The sequence below is a fragment of the Schistocerca gregaria genome, chromosome 8, assembly GCF_023897955.1.
Source record: "Schistocerca gregaria isolate iqSchGreg1 chromosome 8, iqSchGreg1.2, whole genome shotgun sequence".
In the NCBI taxonomy this organism is placed as follows: domain Eukaryota; kingdom Metazoa; phylum Arthropoda; class Insecta; order Orthoptera; family Acrididae; genus Schistocerca; species Schistocerca gregaria.
The window spans coordinates 294,249,653-294,270,344 of record NC_064927.1 but is presented as its reverse complement, the minus strand read 5'-3'; the positions used below and the strand labels follow the sequence as shown (position 1 = coordinate 294,270,344).

Genomic DNA, 20,692 nt, shown 5'->3' with positions numbered 1-20,692 from the left:
GAGCAACTGCATATGATTTAATTTCAAATTATACGAATATGAGAACTCAACAACAGTGTTCCACAGAGAGATTCTCACATGAAGTTTGCCCACAAATCTGGTAGGTACTAAGAAGCCATATAAAATGTTGAGCATATATTATGTTAGAATGGAATGTGATCCCCCCAGTATAAATGCAAAACTAGCAGAATTTATACTGATTGACTTTTTACCTCTTTCTACTCAGCCACCTAGCTGACATCCTGTTCACAGAGCTATGAAATGTATGTATGTTCCATGAACATCAAAATTTTAAACAACATGGAATCTCAAACCAGTATATATATTATCTTTGACTGTATCGGTGCAGCAGTGCAGAAAGCCAAATAAAGGCATGAATACAATAGTGCACATTATCTCTATACATTCTGATGCCTTCTCATTTTACAAATGAATTCACTAGATTATTCTTTCATTTTTGCCAGTACAATGTGTAACTCTATATGAGTAAAAACAAATAATTATATTATACAGGAACTCTTGCCAGTTGGTACACTAATTCAGATAAAAGAAAACTGCATCCAAATGCTTCAATGAAATTATAAACTTCTGATATTAACTTTCTGCTTTTTTTGTTTCAGCATATAACAAACCAAATATCATACAGATCATTTAAATGCTGCCTAAAGATATTAAAAGAAATATGAGGTGGAGGAAAACTTAACACAAGACAAAAAATATTGAAAAGCTGCCTCTGAACGGTGGTGCATGACCAACCACACCAATTAACACTTGATATCTAAAAATAATGGCACGTAGATACCCTGAAGAGAGTGTAGCAGAATTGTCTTTTTAGAGGCATCTGGGAGGGCTATGTCAACCTAGACAGTATGAAACCCTACCCTGTAAGATCAAATAAGAGTGACAATACAATTTCCCCAGCACGAAGTCGCAAGAAGGAGCTGTTCCCAAGCCCACTTTCTTCTTGCACCGTGGTGCTGGAAAAATGGGATCAAGTTCTCCTCAACAAGCATGGTAGAATTAATCTGATGCCTGATGACCATCACAGAAGAGGGTAGAGGTGGTGAGGTACCAATGCATGCATATCTCAGGCATGCACTCTTACAGGTTCAGCACGAAAGTGGGGCAGCCATGTTTTGGGCCAATATCATGTACAGATACTGGTCACCTCTCATCACCATCAAGCAAATGGGCCTTGCACATGTTAATGTGCTGCAGCACACTCTAAGTATCACATTAAAATCATGCGCTTTCTCTTTGAATGAGAGGGGTCAATCACACTAAAATTATGCCACTTTCTTCAAATGTGAGCTGTTAATTGCACTAAAATGATGCTGTTTCCTCTTCGAATGATCGCTGGTATGCAAATAAAATGGACGAGAACACATTTTGCAGTCCTACCCGATAACTAGAAACTGTTATCAAGTGTTGAAATGATGGTCAGCCGAACAACGATCAACTCAGAAAAGGGACGCAGTGGTCTGTTTTCGAATTCTGGCACTGTGAGTGCTATGTTACTCACAGCACCAGGTCACTATTGTTCTTTGAAAGTGCATGTAACAAACTGTGGAAGCATAGAGTATGAAGGATTTTTGAGCAGCGGTTCACATATTGGTGTGGCAGACCAGTGGTCTAGCACACCAACTGGCAATTTGTGTCAGCTTTATTCCTTGAAAAGTTAAATTATTACTTATAAAATTTAAGTGTATATAATTTAAAAATTAATATATTCAATTTAGTTATGATTCCTATTCTTGTGATTCAGAAGTCTATACAAGACACCACATTGTAGCACATCGCTGTAATTTTGCACGAGCTGCCACTGCTATCAAGGGTAACTTGAGAGCTGTGCAATACTGGGCCAGAATCCTCCAACTTATTGTCCAACTCTATAGTCAATATTTCGGTGACAAAGACAAAGCATGAGCACACCATGCCTACTTTATTGACACTTTCCACAGGAGGCATAAAGCAACCATGTGGGTTGACCTGTGGTATCTGTGGACATGAACTAAACTGAGCACGTTTGAAACCAGCTGCAACTAGAAGTGTTGTCTCAGAAGCACTCTCCACACACTGTATGATCACAGGACTATCACAAGAACAGACTAGTCAGAACAGCAACATCTGTATGATCTTGTGGACAGCTGAAAGAGGAAGAGCCAAGCTCGTTAAACTGAGTAGAGAGGATCAGTACATTACTGAATAATATGTAGCAGAAGGCAGTTTACTAAGAAGTTTTGTATTTTACAAAAGAAAAGCACCAGTTTATGTAAGATTAAAGCACAATTCAACAGAACCACAGAGTGAGGTTCGGTTTGAAGAACTTTTGGATTTTACTCCAGGAGTAAACCCAAGCATGAGAAATGACTGGAAGAGCTCTACACGACAGTACATCCAGGATTTAACTAATCACTTGCATGAAATGATTCTTCCGTAAAATAGCAAGCATGGTTTACAAAGAAATGGGAAGATAATTCAAGTAGAAAGGGAAGTCCAGGATGGAGTAACAATTTTATGAAAAGGACACATTGCTACTCATCACACCTAGAGGAGATGTCGAGTCACAGACAGGCATAATGAAAAGACTCCTATACCTTTTAGCTTTCGGCCAAAAGGCCTTCTTCTGAAGTAGAAGAACAACACGCACACCCCCAGCGGCGCACGCATGTGCCCACGCGCGCGCGTGCACGCACGCACGCACACTCTTCCATTATCTCTGGCCACTGAGACCAGCCACAACAGTCAGAGGCATGGTCGCGTGTGCAAGTTGTGCTTGAGCTAAAACGTATAGCAGTCTTTTTCATTGTGCCCTCCTCTATATATGATATGTAGAAAGGGACATCAGTTAGCCAAGCCAAAAATTGAAAAGTAGATAAAAAAAATTTTAATTTGAGGAAAATGAGTTTTAAGTATATTATGTACTTAATGTAACAGCAAAAACGATAAATTTTTGACAATATAGCTTAGCTGGATAGATAAAAACATCTGCTTGCCAAGCAGCGGCAGAACATGTAGAGTTTCATTCAGATATTGAAGTACTTGTCAAATCCAGTGAGGTTGTCCTCTTTCAGCCTGGGAAACAACCAGTTTTATAGCACAGCAAGGGAGTCTGAACATTAACCACGTTTCCATCGAAGAATAATAGACCATAAATAGATGAGTGGGATATTGTACAAAACACGTGGACTTTGGATGAATCTCATACACTTTCACTGTGTGCATGTGCATTTTGAAAACCCCAAATTCATTGTGTTTGTTTACTTTCCCTTTAAGGTGGAAAGTCACTTCATCACTGAACATGATGTATCATGTGACACGCTAGTGTTGTGCAGAAGTGTTATCATTGTCAGTAGCATTCTGAAGCTCATCAGAAAATGCCCCAAGTGAGTGTTTGTCATCATGACTTACAGCCTACACAGCTGTAACTTGTATCTGCTTCATAACCAACTGACGTCTCAAACACAATATTGTCGCTGTAGGCAGTTTTAACTCCTGACTGGCACGATGAGTTGTAGAAATACGTTGAAAAGTGGTCCAATTTCGTTCATTTTTGTCAAAAATGCAAGGGCTGCCAGAACTCTTTCCTTTACAAACAGCTCCTGCATCCACAAACTGTCAATTTCATCTGTGAAAGTTCTGTCCTTCCTTTAGATATACACTCTGTCTCCAGAAACTGTCTTAATGGTTCTTTATTTACGTGACCATTACGACTGTCCAACCCCAGTTCTCGACACCAGTAATATCGTACTACTTTTCGGCGAAGTGACCGACATATTTCTGTGACAATATTCACATTTTGTTTTATTGATGTATAGGTACTCCAATGTATTGAAATGTTACAGTGATATGGTTCTTGTATGTATTCATTTCTGTGAGACTTTCATTATCTTTGACTTACTTGTAACCGTTCTGGCGTGAATGCGCACACAGCAGTCTCTGTTTCACTATGCAGAAGTTATTTCACTTTGTAAAAGAACAGTCAAGCCTTGTCTTTGGTTAAAGTGGAAATTAAATATATGAAGATTGATACAAAACTGTTTTCTTCGTGATGTGATACTTAAGAAGTAGTATATATGAATTCACAAGAAGTTTAATAAAAATGTGGATCATGAACACCAAGTCAAAAATTAATTCTATCATACCATTGTTCTGATCTGGGATTGTTTGATCATTAAGAATTTCCTGAAAAAATGTATTTGTTAGGTCTTCAAATATTGATAAAATACAGATCTGGACCTTCTAGCAGTCAAAGTGGAATCACCCTAGAATCAACAAGATCAGCCATAACAACTTCGACAAAATCTATGTGGGAATCCATTCAAGATAAGTGCCAAAATTAATTACTTTTTTACAATGACTTCATTATTTCCATTCTGACAATACCATCCATATTCAATAACTTTGTTGTTGCCCGATAAAGTGAACATATGCTGCGCGAGCAACATTATGAATATGATTTCTAACCCACTTTGCAAGTGGTGCTATTGTTAGATGTCGAAACCATCTGCGAATGTTCCATTCATTTTCAGAGGATTAGTTTTGATACCTCAGCTTCAAATGACTTTGCGCTCCAAACACAGAATTACATTTCGCGCACTTGAGAAAACAAAAAAAGTGCTGCAGAGTAACCACTTGGCAACACAAGACAGTAACCAGGCAAACAGAAGACAACCAACATCTAGCATCAATGAATATAAACTAGACAACATATTCGTTTCATCAATAACTGGGCCATGGTGCTGTGACCAATAGTTCTGACAATATAATACTTAGTAATACGTATTTTCTCAGTGAAACACCCTGTATTTTTACTGTGTTCAACACTACAGTCTTAAGATGACACTGGTCTGGCCTCAGCAGCCAGATACAGTGGTGTGAGCTATGTTTGAGTGAACGCTTGTGTGTACATGATGTCTATTTCAGAAGAAGGCCCTCTGGCTGAAAGCTAACATTTTTAGTAGCTTTTTGTTACCCCTTTCCGTGAGTCAACGTCTCCTATATATGGTTGAGTAGCAATGTATCATTTTCACAATATTATCAAAAACAAAGATTCCAAGACTTACACACACACACACACACACACACACACACACACACACACACACACACACACACACATATCCATCCATACACACACAGACACAAGCAGACATATTTAAAGGCAAAGAGTTTGGGCAGAGATGTCAGTCAAGGCGGAAGTGTGGAGGCAAAGATGATGTTGAATGACAGATGAGTATGAGTGGCGCCAATTTGAAATTAGCGGAGATTGAGGTCTGGTGGATAACGAGAAGAGAGGATATATTGAAGGGCAAGTTCCCATCTCCGGAGTTTGGATAGGTTGGTGTTGGTGGGAAGTATCCAGATAACCCGGACGGTGTAACACTGTGCCAAGATAGATGTGGTGGCCGTGCACCAAGGCAAGTTTAGCCACAGGGTGATCCTCATTACCAACAAACACTGTCTCCCTGTGTCCATTCATGCTAATGCGTTATAGGATGTGTCATAGAAAGCGTCACAGTGTAGGCAGGTCAGTTGGGAAATCATGTGGGTGCTTTCACACGTGGCTCTGCCTTTGATCGTGTACACCTTCCGGGTTACAGGACTGGAGTAGGTGGTGGTGGGAGGGTGCATAGGACAGGTTTTACACCGGGGGCGGTTACAAGGAGCGACAGGGTAGGAAAGGTGGTTTGGGGATTTAATCACCCTCTCCAAACCTTCCAGGAATTTCTCACTTCCAGCCTTGCCTCTCAATCTTTCTTGAAAAACCTTAATCCTACTCCCAACATCACCACAGCCGAAGCCCAGGCTATCCGTGATCTGAAAGCTGACCGATCCATCGTCATTCTTCTGGCTGACAAGGGTTCCACGACCGTGGTACTTGATCGTCAGGAGTATGTGGCTGAGGGACTGCGTCAGCTTTCAGACAACTCTACATACAAAATTTGCCAAGGTAATCCCATTCCTGATGTCCAGGCGGAGCTTCAAGGAATCCTCAGAACCTTAGGCCCCCTACAAAACCTTTCACCTGACTCCATCAAACTCCTGACCCCGCCGACACCTCGCACTCCTACCTTCTACCTACTTCCTAAAATTCACAAACCCAAACCCACACATCCCGGCCGCCCCATTGTAGCTGATTACCAAGCCCCCACAGAACATATCTCTGCCTACGTAGATCAACACCTTCAACCCATTACATGCAGTCTCCCATCCTTCATCAAAGACACCAACCACTTTCTCGAACGCCTGGAATCCGTACCCAGTCTGTTACCCCCGGAAACCATCCTTGTAACCATTGATGCCACTTCCCTATACACAAATATCCTGCACGTCCAGGGCCTCGCTGCAATGGAGCACTTCCTTTCAGGCCGATCACCTGCCATCCTACCCAAAACATCTTTCCTCATTACCTTTGCCAGCTTCATCCTGACCTACAACTTCTTCACTTTTGAAGGCCAGACATACCAACAATTAAAGGGAACAGCCATGGGTACCAGGATGGCCCCCTCGTATGCCAACCTATTTATGGGTCGCTTAGAGGAAGCCTTCTTGGTTACCCAAGCCTGCCAACCCAAAGTTTAGTACAGATTTATTGATGACATCTTCATGATCTGGACTCACAGTGAAGAACAACTCCAGAATTTCCTCTCCAACATCAACTCCTTTGGTTCCATCAGATTCACCTGGTCCTACTCCAAATCCCATGCCACTTTCCTTGACGTTGACCTCCATCTGTCCAATGGCCAGCTTCACACATCCGTCCACATCAAACCCACCAACAAGCAACAGTACCTCCATTATGACCACTGCCACCCATTCCATATCAAACGGTCCCTTCCCTACAGCCTAGGTCTTAGTGGCAAATGAATCTGCGCCATTCCTGAATCCCTGAACCATTACACCAATAACCTGAAAACAGCTTTCGCATCCCACAACTACCCTCCCGACCTGGTACAGAAGCAAATAACCAGAGCCACTTCCTCATCCCCTCAAACCCAGAACCTCTCACACAAGAACCCCAAAAGTGCCCCACTTGTGACAGGATACTTCCCGGGACTGGATCAGACCTTGAATGTGGCTCTCCAGCAGGGATACGACTTCCTAAAATCCTGCCCCGAAATGAGATCCATCCATCACAAAATCCTCCCCACTCCACCAAGAGTCTTTCCGCCGTCTACCTAACCTTAGTAACCTCTTGGTTCATCCCTATGAAATCCCCAAACCACCTTCCCTACCCTCTAGCTCCTACCCTTGTAACCGCCCCCGGTGTAAAACCTGTCCTATGCACCCTCCCACCACCACCTACTCCAGTCCTGTAACCCAGAAGGTGTACACGATCAAAGGCAGAGCCACGTGTGAAAGTACCCACGTGATTTACCAACTGAACTGCCTACACTGTGACGCTTTCTATGTGGGAATGACCAGCAACAAACTGTCCATTCGCATGAATGGACACAGGCAGACAGTGTTTGTCTGTAATGAGGATCACTCTGTGGCTAAACATGCCTTGGTGCACGGCCACCACATATTGGCACAGTGTTACACCATCCGGGTTATCTGGATATTTCCCACCAACACCAACCTATCCAAACTCCGGAGATGGGAACTTGCCCTTCAATATATCCTCTCTTCTCGTTATCCACCAGGCCTCAATCTCCGCTAATTTCAAGTTGCCGCCACTCATACCTCACCTGTCATTCAACATCATCTTTGCCTCTGCACTTCCGCCTTGACTGACATCTCTGCCCAAACTCTTTGCCTTTAAATATGTCTGTTTGTGTCTGTATATGTATGGATGGGTGTGTGTGTGTGTGTGTGTGCGCGCGCGAATATATACCTATCCTTTTCCCCCCCTAAGGTAAGTCTTTCCACTCCCGGGATTGGAATAGCTCCTTACCCTCTCCCTTAAAACCCACATCCTTTCATCTTTCCTTCTCCTTCCCTCTTTCCTGACGAAGCAACCGTCAGTTGCGAAAGCTCGTAATTTTGTGTGTGTGTTTGTGTGTTATTTTATTGTGCCTGTCTACCGGCGCTTTCCCGCTTGGTAAGCTTTGGAATCTTTGTTTTTAACATATTTTTCCCATGTGGAAGTTTCTTTCTATTTTATTCACAATATTATCAGATATACACCGACATGGTTTGGTGTTCTGAAGCATATAATCTAACTGTATCAATAAACTGACAGTCAAGTTTGTGCATGATCAATAAAATCCACTTTTTCACTGACAAAACACAGGCCAACATATATTGGATTCCACGAAAAATTTTATGAATTAATGAAGAAATATGAGAATTTCTCAGAGTACGCAAATTTCTTTCCTTATTTTGAAGAAAGTAAGTAACTTAATCAGATACCTGGGAACTGGTGGTTCTGAAGAATGGACAGAAACAGCTTTGTATTTTTCATCATTTCCTTCAATGATATCCTCAACTTCTGAAGCTCTCAGCAGTGAAACACTTGATGCCAGAACATGCTGACTCAGCCCTGAAACAAATGCAATGACAAATCTCAGACTTACAGTTAGGCAGTGGAAGGGTTTACCTTAAAATTACATAAGTAAATGCTATGCGTGGTGAGCTGGACAAAATTAATTCATTCATTACTTCATAAACTGCGCTGTGTAAATCCAATGATTAAGGAGAGATTTCAGAATGTGAAAAAAGTCAAGTTACACATTAAATGATGAAGTAGCAACTTAACGCTATGTTTGTAATATATACCCACAGCTAATTAAAAAGATAACAACTGCATAACTATAACAAAATACAAACTTTAACACCAAGAAATAAGGAAAATGGAAAATTAGTGTTAAACACCTCATCGATGGCAAGGTCATTAGAGATGGAGAACAACCCCAGATTGGGGGAGGAAATCAGACGCACCCTTTTCAAGGAACAATTCCACTTTTAAAAAAAATATCTCACAGGTTATAAAGGAAAAGAGTAACTTTATTAATCTCAAACATTACAATAATAAAACATAATATCTCCTTGCACACTACAATCATCACCCAAGGAACCACCGCTCTTGCACCAAACATATACAGATTCAGAACTTTCAAGTTTACGACAAACACGACTTCTTAAAACCAGTGGCTCATCACTGGCAAGATAACTTCCTCCATAGGCTTTATTAGACTGATGAACTATATTAAAAGTCTTCCAGGCAATTAAATCATGAGTTGGAAAAGAATCCAAAGAACTCTTCTTAGCATCACTAGAACGAACAAAGGCAATAGTAATCCAACCATTCCCCGTTCCTTACACAGACATTGCCAAACTAAATCTTGCAACAAAACCCATCCACACAGAGAGCATCCCAGAGTGCCCCTGAGAGCTAGAACACCAAAAAGAATCGCTTCTCTTACACCAAGTGGCAGGGCTATAAATAGCCTGATTCTGGAATATGACGTCAGTCAGCCTGCAGCCGCACGAAGCCTCGTCGACATTATGTTAGAAGGCGTTTTAGGCTCTCTGTTTTTAAAGTGTGTAAGAGTATTAATCTTTCTCCAAAAGCTACCGACGAGGCTTCTATACTTTCTGGTGCCTACAGGTGGATGGGTTGTGTTGCAAGATTTAGTTTGGCAATGTCTGTGCAAGGAACGGGGAATGGTTGGATTACTATTGCTTTTGTTCGTTCTAGTGATGCTAAGAAGAGTTCTTTGGATTCTTTTCCAACTCGTGATGTAATTGCCTGGAAGACTTTTAATATAGTTTGTCAGTCTAATAAAGCCTATGGAGGAAGTTATCTCTCTAATGATGAGCCACTGGTTTTAAGAAGTAGAACTAAATTCAGATTGCCACATGAGGGTTGGAACTGCTGTACCCTAAATTGCAAGTCCAGTACCTTAACACTACATCTCTTTGCTTGGCACTAAGAAATGAGAATACTGTTTACCTGTACAAATTATAAATTGTAGTACCCTGCCACTCTTTTCTGTTTGTATATTATGGTTAATCTCAGGATCTACTGCGGAGATTTTAATATGGTTTTCACTAAAAGATGGATTGATTCATGAGAAAGGTTTGTGTTATAACTTATTGCTTATAGTAATAATGACTGGGCAATATACATACTGTAACTGGTAACAAATTTTACTGGCTTATGGAAAAAGATATTGTGTCAATGGTAGGAGCGACAAGCCGGTCAGCTAGGACGGAGGCAGTATCTGATGGGAAAATAGTAAACAACCACTATAACTCCAGGCTAATCTCAAGAATTACTGTAGTGATTTCCACAAGGTTTTCACTAATCAACAGATGTGTTCACAAAGATGGTTTGTGTGTATCAGTACATATTATAAATGATTGGCCACGTGCACATATTAAGTGTTATTTGTGAGAAATCAAGGCAGGTCACAGTTAATATACAAACAGAAATAAGTTATTTTAATCACATTGAAGTAGGGGTGGCAGTTACCGCTGAAACAACCAGTTTCCTAATTTTCTTTTTTTTTCCTTTTTCAGTGCTAGTTTAACCTCAGTGTTACAAATGCTCAAAATAACCAGTTCCTGAAATAACTAATTTCCTATAATAAACACAGAAATCAAACAAAGAGTGAAAAATCTTTATGCCCGCAGCTTCAAGACGCATGGAATTTTTATGGTAAACTATGAATGAATTGTTTTTTCTCCTTACATGATGTGGCAAGTTTGCTGTGGATCACCCCGTTCTTAAATTTTTTAAGCAAATGGGACATTGTACTTCACTGACACTGCACTTTGTAAAATACTTCCTGACTAGGGATGTCACCATTCTGTAATGCAACTGACGTCCGATGACAACAGCAAGGAACTACCATACAGACCAGCTGAGGCAAGTCTCGCACACTGCATGAACATGCATACCATCCAACAAGCCACACATTACTGTACCAGTTCTTATGCTATGTGTTTGTTGCTCATTTCTATTGGCATTGTTATTAAACTAGCACCAATTGCTTTTTCCATTTTCTATAGTAACACAATATTTCAAAGCAGCAGAACTTTTACAAATAAAAATTACTCAGTTTAAAAAAAATGTTTATTTTAAAAACCAAAACTTTTAGCACTGCTGCTATGGCTATTTAATATTATTTTTTTTCCAGCTTATTAGTAAAAAATAGGAAACACTTGTTATGAACAAGATCAAACAACTACCAAAAAATGCCGGTTATTCAGAACTACAATATTGGTATCACTTTAACCAGTCAATTTTTCCCATCCCAAGTTTGAAACATGCTTTCTCCTCAAAGGAAACTTACATATTCATATTCACTATTCTGATTCTGCTGTAATGACTGAACATGTACCGAATTCTCTTTCCAACTGATATGACATATGGGTACGATTTTCAAGAGACTGACCAAATAATAATGTTATAGAGAAATGAAGTGATAGATCTATCTTATTTCAGAGATATGCTTAAGGTTATCAGTAGCCTTTATTAGAAAAGCTTGTAAGTTGGGGCTGTTCACTGACCAATAGTCTTGAAACATTATAAAAACAATTTTATTTGAGATTTTATAAGCCTGAAGCACACTAATATTCATAAGCTATTGTGTGCTATGGAAACACTGAAAAATCTTAACATTATTTTGTTCCAGTTTCCTCCTGGTCAATTATTAGTGTCACATATATACATCTACAGATATAAACTGAACGCCCCACTACAGTGTGTAGAAGAGTATGAAGATATTAGCAATTTTAGTCGTGTTCTGTTTGTCTATTGTGCAAGGGGAAAAGGCTGTTTATAGGACTCTGAACATGTCCTGATCTCTCATATCTTACATTGATGATACCTGCAGCAGAAATGTTGTACAGTCCTCATCGGATAGGTCTCTAAATTTATCCAAGAGGATTTCAGGAGAACAACAACATTTTTCTATCAAAGATTAACACTTAAGTTCTGTTAACTCTGTTCCAGTTTTGTATGGACTATACCAACTTCTTGTAAGTTATAACCCTATCAAGCAATCAAACAATACTGGGTTCCATTAGTAAAGCATTATCTGAGCCAATCATACAAGTGTGAATATGCTCTGTGAGATTCTATCTTGGTTATCAGTTGATAATGTTACAGAGGATCAAATGCCTTTGGAAATCTACGAAGACAGAATCTACCTATTCACATGAGTCTAATATTTGCAACAGATGGATGTTGTAATACTTTTAATTAATTTCATGCTCCTTTTATACTTTTTGTAAACAGGAGTAACCTGCACTCTTTTTCAGTCATTCAAGACTAGTCATTGGACAAAAAATTCTAAATAAATGATTGATGGGAAAGAGCCTCATTCCATAACATATATTGTTGTCTTCAGCCTGAAGACTGGTTCGATGCAGTTTTCCACATTAGACTATCCTGTGCGAGCCTCTTCAATTCTGCATAACTACAGCACCTTTCATAGTCAAGCATCTGTCTTCTTTAACAACTTTTCCCTCGATACTTTCCTCCATTATGAAACAGATAATTTCACATTGTCTTAGGATTTATCCTAAAACTGATCCAATCTTTTAGTCCAGTTACACAATAAATTTCTCTCTCTCTCTCTCTCTCTCTCTCTCTCTCTCTCTCTCTCTCTCTCTCTCTCTCTCTCATCTCTTCATTAGTTAACCTATCTATTCATCCAATCACCTGAATTCTTCTGCAACAATATTTTCAAAAGCTTCTATATTCTTTTTGTCCCCATTGTTCATTGTTCATGATCAAAAAGAAACTTTCAGAAAATACTTCTCATCACTTAAATTTATATTCTTTGTTAATAAATTTCCCTTTCTCAGAAAGTTTTTCTTGCTAGTTTGCATTCACTTTACTTCTGCCATCAACAGTTATTTTGCTGCCCACATACCAAACCTAATCTAATGATCTCAGTGTCACTAGATTCAAAGAACTAGTTTTATTTAAATATTTATTTTGTAACTCCTTTCCAACACAATATCCATTCCAATGGGCTGATCTTCCAAGACCTTTCCCTTCCCTGCCAGAATTACAAAGTTGTTGGGAAGCCTTGAAGTTCTTACTTCTTCTCTGTGAACCTTTATAAACTAGCTACTTATTTATTCAGTGTAACAAGGTAGAAAGCTTTGGCAGTCCTGTACATGGGCTTGAGAGCAGTGAGGATATGTTACTTAAACACTTTCCTCTTCAAATTAAATTTGACTCCTTCACTACATGTGAATCTGTCAACAGTATCATTGCCTTTCATGTTCTTGCAGTATTGTGCATAATTTCAAGGAGCTGATGTTTTTCCTGCTGGTAAAACTTATGCTGTTCATTCAACAATGAATAATCTGCATCTTATGTAGTCAATTTTTGCAGGATTTACTGAAAGACTTCCCAAATTTCCTCCACCTTTTCTGCTGCTGCAGAAGAAAGCCTAGAGAAGTTCTGAGCATATTACCAACAAAAGTTTTTCTCGGGGAGACACTTTATTGAAGACTGGGTGAAAGCAGCATGTAAGTACCGCAGCATAACAATGTTGTTAAAATTTAATTATGTTCTTTTATAAACACAAATAACCTGTCACTCTATTCTGAACACTGACAACTCTGCCATTTAGTGGCACTAAACAGTACCAGCAAATTTAACACTAATAAAAAAAAATTCTAAGTAAGAAGATAGGAAAAAGATTGTGCAATCCAAAGCAAAGTATGGGAGGGAATCATATTTCAATTAGGGGCACTTCTGAACAGTTTGAATTTCTGATGGCCAACAGGTATGAACAAAGTTCCATATCTAACTATACACAAGAAGACAGCTACTCAACAAATACAGTTTTGTTAAAATAAAAGCACATATATGTTTTCAATGGTGCAGTTTTGCTGCTTAATATTAACCAAGGTAAACGAGATTCACTCAATTAATGATTTGGGAGATTCTCCATCTACATATGCTATAAGCCACATGCAACACCTTTTCTCAACAAGTGACTGAGCTTTAATTTTAATGACCACGCAGACTTTAGCAACCCCTTGGAGGTAGATTTCAGGGATCAGCATGAGTCTACAGTACTACCAGTTGTGGTGGTGGTGGAGGGGGGGGGAGGGGGAGGGTTGCGAGGAATGCAGTTTTGTTTTGTTTGAAACAATTGGAATGTTAATTTATGCTGCATGTGTACTTTATATTGGGTTTGTACAGGGCAATGTTATTTGTGCTGGTGTAGGCACATGGCATTTGGTAAAAATTGAAACTTGGTCATTACTACAATTTCAGGGATCAGCATGAGTCTACAATACTACCAGTTGTGGTGGGAGGGTGCGAGGGGTGCAGTTTTGTTTTGTTTGAAACAATTGAAATGTTAATTTATGCTGTGTGTGTAGTTTATATTGGGTTTATACAGGGCAATGTAATTTGTGCTGGTGTAGGCACATGGCATTTGGTAAAAATTGAAACTTGCTCATTACTCCAATGATACCCTTGTATTTCTTGTGGGAGGACTACAGACCAGTTCTTAATAAAATCACAGTGGAGCACTAGCATAGTTCTTCAGCCTGTACACACCCTTTTACTTCTGCAATGTGGTGGTGTTGCAACTTCTTCAGAAGCTGGTGTGTTACTACTTTCACTGATCATTTACCACGTTCATCAATGAAACTGTCAAGGCAACAATTTTCTTAATCAGTTCACTTTCCTTCCATGCCGCATATGTAATTTCTGTAGAGTTATCTGCTACGTCTTCCAGGCCAAGTGTCTGTAAATACAGTCCTCCCTTTCCAGGGCAGCCACCACATGCTTGAAACAAACAAGTCTCTCGCTTTATGTCACATACTACTAATGACTTCACAGGCCCAATCAAGCTGTCATATGTCATGTGCTCTAGTAAGTTCTTCAAAGTTACCACACAAAATTCACACAGTACACACATAAACAGACATCTCTAGGTGGGTGTGGAACTAGCCACTTAGGTTGTAGTGCATAAAATTTTGATCTTCCAATTTGAGAAGTTATATAGTTTGCTCTTATAAACTGCAAAAGTTTCTTTAATACTCCGAGTCATGTACCTCTTCACTTTCACAGCTTTTTGACCTTCAACTATTACAGTTACAGTGTCTGGCAATCTGGTGAGAAAAGTCCAATCTATCTTCCAGATAAAGTGACTGCACTATTTGCACTTGAGCTGCATCTACAGTATGACCATAACAGGGATCTAATCTTCTAAAGACTCCTCTTACAGACACATTTCTTGATTTATCTACAGTGTACTTTGATACCAATAGACCATGGTTCAAAATTGCTTTCTTTGAAAATGTCACTGGAATATTAGTTAAAATTTGCACCTTGTCACTATAGGATGCACAACATTCAACAGCTGATATAATATTTGTGAAAAATTCCTGGCAAGAGGTGCCGGAGTGTTTCGGTTCAATTTCTACTTTGAAGCGTGTGGACAGTTGTAGCGTATTCATCCAAAGCTTTAGCAATTTCTCTGCACTTTCTTGATGCATAGAGCTTATGACTTGACTTCACTGACCACAGTTTAATAAGACCAACACCTACCTCTGTAGCTGACTGATTCGTGGTATTTAACTCTTCCTCTATCGATGCAAAATCTGCATCATCTGCACCATTGTTCAGATACAATCGTTGTTATTCTGTCAAAACATTTAGATCACAGAAATTGGTCACTGGAAACATCTTCACTTTGCAACAGAATCTTCAAATGAGAATACTTATTCCCAACCTGAACAAAGTCTGTTTTTTTGTTTGTCTTATATATAATTATTTTATGGATACGCAACCAGTCAGCACACTTCACTCTCCCGTGGCACCAGTCAGAAGACATTTCAAACAACCCTTTTCACAAAACACACAGCAACTGTATCAACTGGCAGATTCTTCACGAAAACGCAGAACTCTCTGGATGGTCTCAGATTTCTTAGAAGCCTCTTCAGTAAGCAAATTAGCACTGGACAACTATAATACAGAAATTTGCAATGATCAACCACAGCAAAGGAACTGACAAGAAACTACAACAAAGTGTAAGAAATATCTGCAACAGAAATAAAAATTGTAAAAAAGAAATTAGTAAGAAAGAACTTCAGTGAAGACATACATTACCCTTCAGAGGTATTAGCACTTTTGTTTGGTAAGTCACATCATCTTTGTTTTTAGATACAGGGTGTTTCAAAAATGACCGGTATATTTGAAACGGCAATAAAAATTAAACGAGCAGGGATAGAAATACACCGTTTGTTGCAATATGCTTGGGACGACAGTAAATTTTCAGGCGGACAAACTTTCAAAATTACAGTAGTTACAATTTTCAACAACAGATGGCACAGCAAGTGATGTGAACGATATAGAAGACAACGCAGTCTGTGGGTGCGCCATTCTGTACGTCGTCTTTCTGCTGTAAGCGTGTGCTGTTCACAACGTGCAAGTGTGCTGTGGACAACATGGTTTATTCCTTAGAACAGAGGATTTTTCTGGTGTTGGAATTCCACCGCCTAGAACACAGTGTTGTTGCAACAAAGCGAAGTTTTCAACGGAGGTTTAATGTAACCAAAGGACCGAAAAGCGATACAATAAAGGATCTGTTTGAAAAATTTCAAAGGACTGGGAATGTGACGGATGAACGTGCTGGAAAGGTAGGGCGACCGCGTACGGCAACCACAGAGGGCAACGCGCAGCTAGTGCAACAGGTGATCCAACAGCGGCCTCGGGTTTCCGTTCGCCGTGTAGCAGCTGCGGTCCAAATGACGCCAACGTCCACGTAACGTCTCATGCGCCAGAGTTTACACCTCTATCCATACAAAATTCAAACGTGGCAACCCCTCAGCGCCGCTACCATTGCTACACGAGAGACATTCGCTAACGATATAGTGCACAGCATTGATGACGGCGATATGCATGTGGGCAGCATTTGGTTTACTGACGAAGCTTATTTTTACCTGGACGGCTTCGTCAATAAACAGAACTGGCGTATATGGGGAACCGAAAAGCCCCATGTTACAGTCCCATCGTCCCTGCATCCTCAAAAAGTACTGGTCTGGGCCGCCATTTCTTCCAAAGGAATCATTGGCCCATTTTTCAGATCTGAAACGATTACTGCATCACGCTATCTGGATATTCTTTGTGAATTTGTGGCGGTACAAACTGCGAACACCTCATGGTTTATGCAAGATGGTGCCCGGCCACATCGCACGGCCGACGTCTTTAATTTCCTGAATGAATATTTCGATAATCGTGTGATTGCTTTGGGCTATCCGAAACATACAGGAGGCGGCGTGGATTGGCCTCCCTATTCGCCAGACAGGAACCCCTGCGACTTCTTTCTGTGGGGACACTTGAAAGACCAGGTGTACTGCCAGAATCCAGAAACAATTGAACAGCTGAAGCAGTACATCTCATCTGCATGTGAAGCCATTCTGCCAGACACGTTGTCAAAGGTTTCGGGTAATTTCATTCAGAGACTACGCCATATTATTGCTAGGCATGGTGGATATGTGGAAAATATCGTACTATAGAGTTTCCCAGACCACAGCGCCATCTTTTGTTGACAATTGTAACTACTGTAATTTCGAAAGTGTGCCTGCCTGAAAATGTACTGTTGTCCCAAGCATATTGCAACAAACGGTGTATCTCTATCGCTGCTCATTTAGTTTGTATTGCCGTTTCAAATAGACCGGTCATTTTTGAAACACCCTGTATATTTTTCCCACGTGGAATGTTTCCATATATATTGTGTGTCTTTTTTTACTGTGCCTATATACGGGCGCTTTCCCGCTTCGTGTGTGTGTGTGTGTGTGTGTGTGTGTGTGTGTGTGTGTGTGTGTATATATATATATAGAAAGAAAGAAACTTCCACATGGGAAAAATATATTAAAAACAAAGATTCCAAGACTTACCAAGCGGGAAAGTGCCGGCAGGCAGGCACCATGAACAAAACACACACACAGAATTACTAGCTTTCGCAACCGATGGTTGCTTCTTCAGGAAGGAGAGGGAAAGACGAAAGGATGTGGGTTTTAAGGGAGAGGGTAAGGAGTCATTCCAATCCCGAGAGCGGAAAGACTTCCCTTAGGGGGAAAAAAAGGACAGGTGCACACTCGCACACACACATATCCATCCGCACATACACAGATACAAGCAGACATATTTAAAGGCAAAGAGTAAGGGCAGAGATGTCAGTCGAGGCTGTAGTACGGAGGCAAAGAAGTTGTTGAAAGACAGGTGAGGTATGAGCGGCGGAAACTTGAAATTAGCGGAGGTTGAGGCCTGGCGGATATCGAGAAGAGAGGATATACTGAAGGGCGAGTTCCCATCTCCGGAGTTTGGATAGGTTGGTGTGGGTGGGAAGTATCCAGATAACTCGGATGGTGTAACACTGTGCCAAGATGTGGTGGCCGTGCACCAAGGCATGTTTAGCCACAGGGTGATCCTCATTACCAACAAACACTGTCTGCCTGTGTCCATTCATGCGAATGGACAGTTTGTTGCTAGTCATTCCCACATAGAAAGCGTCACAGTGCAGGCAGGTCAGCTGGTAAATCACGTGGGTGCTTTCACACGTGGCTCTCCCTTTGATCGTGTACACCTTCCGGGTTACAGGACTGGAGTAGGTGGTGGTGGGAGGGTGCATAGGACAGGTTTTACACCGGGGGCGGTTACAAGGGTAGAAGCCAGAGGGTAGGGAAGGTGGTTTGGGGATTTCATAGGGATGAACCAAGAGGTTACGAAGGTTAGGTGGTCGGCGGAAAGACACACTTGGTGGAGTGGGGAGGATTTCGTGAAGGATGGAAGTCGTATCCCTGCTGGAGAGCCACATTCAAGGTCTGATCCAGTCCCGGGAAGTATCCTGTCACAAGTGGGGCACTTTGGGGGTTCTTCTGTGAGAGGTTCTGGGTTTGAGGGGATGAGGAAGTCGCTCTGGTTATCTGCTTCTGTACCAGGTCGGGAGGGTAGTTGCGGGATGCGAAAGCTGTTTTCAGGTTGTTGGTGTAATGGTCCAGGGATTCAGGACTGGAGCAGATTCGTTTGCCACGAAAGCCTAGGCTGTAGGGAAGGGACCATTTGATATGGAATGGGTGGCAGCTGTCATAATGGAGGTACTGTTGCTTGTTGGTGGGTTTGATGTGGACGGATGTGTGAAGATGGCCATTGGACAGATGGAGGTCAACGTCAAGGAAAGTGGCATGGGATTTGGAGTAGGACCAGGTGAATCTGATGGAACCAAAGGAGTTGATGTTGGAGAGGAAATTCTGGAGTTGTTCTTCACTGTGAGTCCAGATCATGAAGATGTCATCAATAAATCTGTACCAAACTTTGGGTTGGCAGGCTTGGGTAACCAAGAAGGCTTCCTCTAAGCGACCCATAAATAGGTTGGCATACGAGGGGGCCATCCTGGTACCCATGGCTGTTCCCTTTAATTGTTGGTATGTCTGGCCTTCAAAAGTGAAGAAATTGTGGGTCAGGATGAAGGTGGCTAAGGTGACGAGGAAAGAGGTTTTGGGTAGGGTGGCAGGTGATCGGCGTAAAAGGAAGTGCTCCATTGCAGCGAGGCCCTGGACGTGCGGGATATTTGTGTATAGGGAAGTGGCATCAATGGTTACAAGGATGGTTTCCGGGGGTAACAGACTGGGTACGGATTCCAGGCGTCCGAGAAAGTGGTTGGTGTCTTTGATGAAGGATGGGAGACTGCATGTAATGGGTTGAAGGTGTTGATCTACGTAGGCAGAGATATGTTCTGTGGGGGCTTGGTAATCAGCTACAATGGGGCGGCGAGGATGTTTGGGTTTGTGAATTTTAGGAAGTAGGTAGAAGGTAGGAGTGCGAGGTGTCGGTGGGGTCAGGAGTTTGATGGAGTCGGGTGAAAGGTTTTGTAGGGGGCCTAAGGTTCTGAGGATTTCTGAAGGAAAACAAGAAAACTGTAAATTATAAAAAAAAAATCCAAAAGGGGACAGTAAAAAAAACTTTCACAGTTATGTCCAAATGGAGGATACCACTGCAATCATTCAGCAAATATCTTTAAAATAAAAAAAAAGGAACAAAATATCTAGAACTGTTACAGAGATAGAACATTTTAAATTTTTTTCTTAAGTTCACATCTTGAAAATGGTGCTCGCAGATAACAAAAAAATACATGTTTCTTACTTACTCCAGAATTTTAACATATGCTAAATTCAGTGACAACCAAGACTACAAGGTAACACCCCCCCCCCCCACCTAAAGAAATACGGATTATGCCTAATGGCCTTTTGACATATTTCACACTGGCTACAGTTATGAGGACATACATACAGAACAAGTTTTACTCTTTAATATGATATTAATCTGGCATGGACACTGCTATTTACTAGTTTTTGTAGGTCTGTATTCCCACAATTTATGTTCACTCATTATTCTGACCCTTGATTCCTTTTGTTCTTTAGTCTATGTTCATACACTGAAATCTGCTTATTAGCTGCATCATAAATACGATGTCTTCGAAGTTGACCATTTCACCTTTTCATAGCTTTTATCATGGACACCTAGTACTAGTAACGTAACTTTGGTATTACAGTGCTTATGACATATTTAGATTTTACTGTGTAATATTTGGCAAGACAGTTTTATTGCTTTCCTGTTCACTGTTTCATTCCGTACATAGTCAAGTTTCAATAATGACTCCTATACTTTTTATAGTAAAGTGTTCTCATTTTATGTATTAGGGCTGTATTTTAGTATTTTGTCTTCTTCCTTTTTACTAGGCCACCAAAGTCATTTTAC

General features: G+C 40.6%; 1 protein-coding gene across 1 annotated transcript in view; it reads right to left on the bottom strand.

Annotated features, from left to right (window-relative positions):
• Positions 1-20,692, bottom strand: part of LOC126284508 (SWI/SNF-related matrix-associated actin-dependent regulator of chromatin subfamily B member 1) — a 124,263-nt gene that overhangs the window by 80,324 nt on the left and 23,247 nt on the right. The window contains exon 3 of the mRNA XM_049983483.1: positions 8,359-8,488. Coding sequence (XP_049839440.1) covers positions 8,359-8,488 — 130 coding nt within the window. The remainder of the gene's footprint in view (positions 1-8,358; positions 8,489-20,692) is intronic.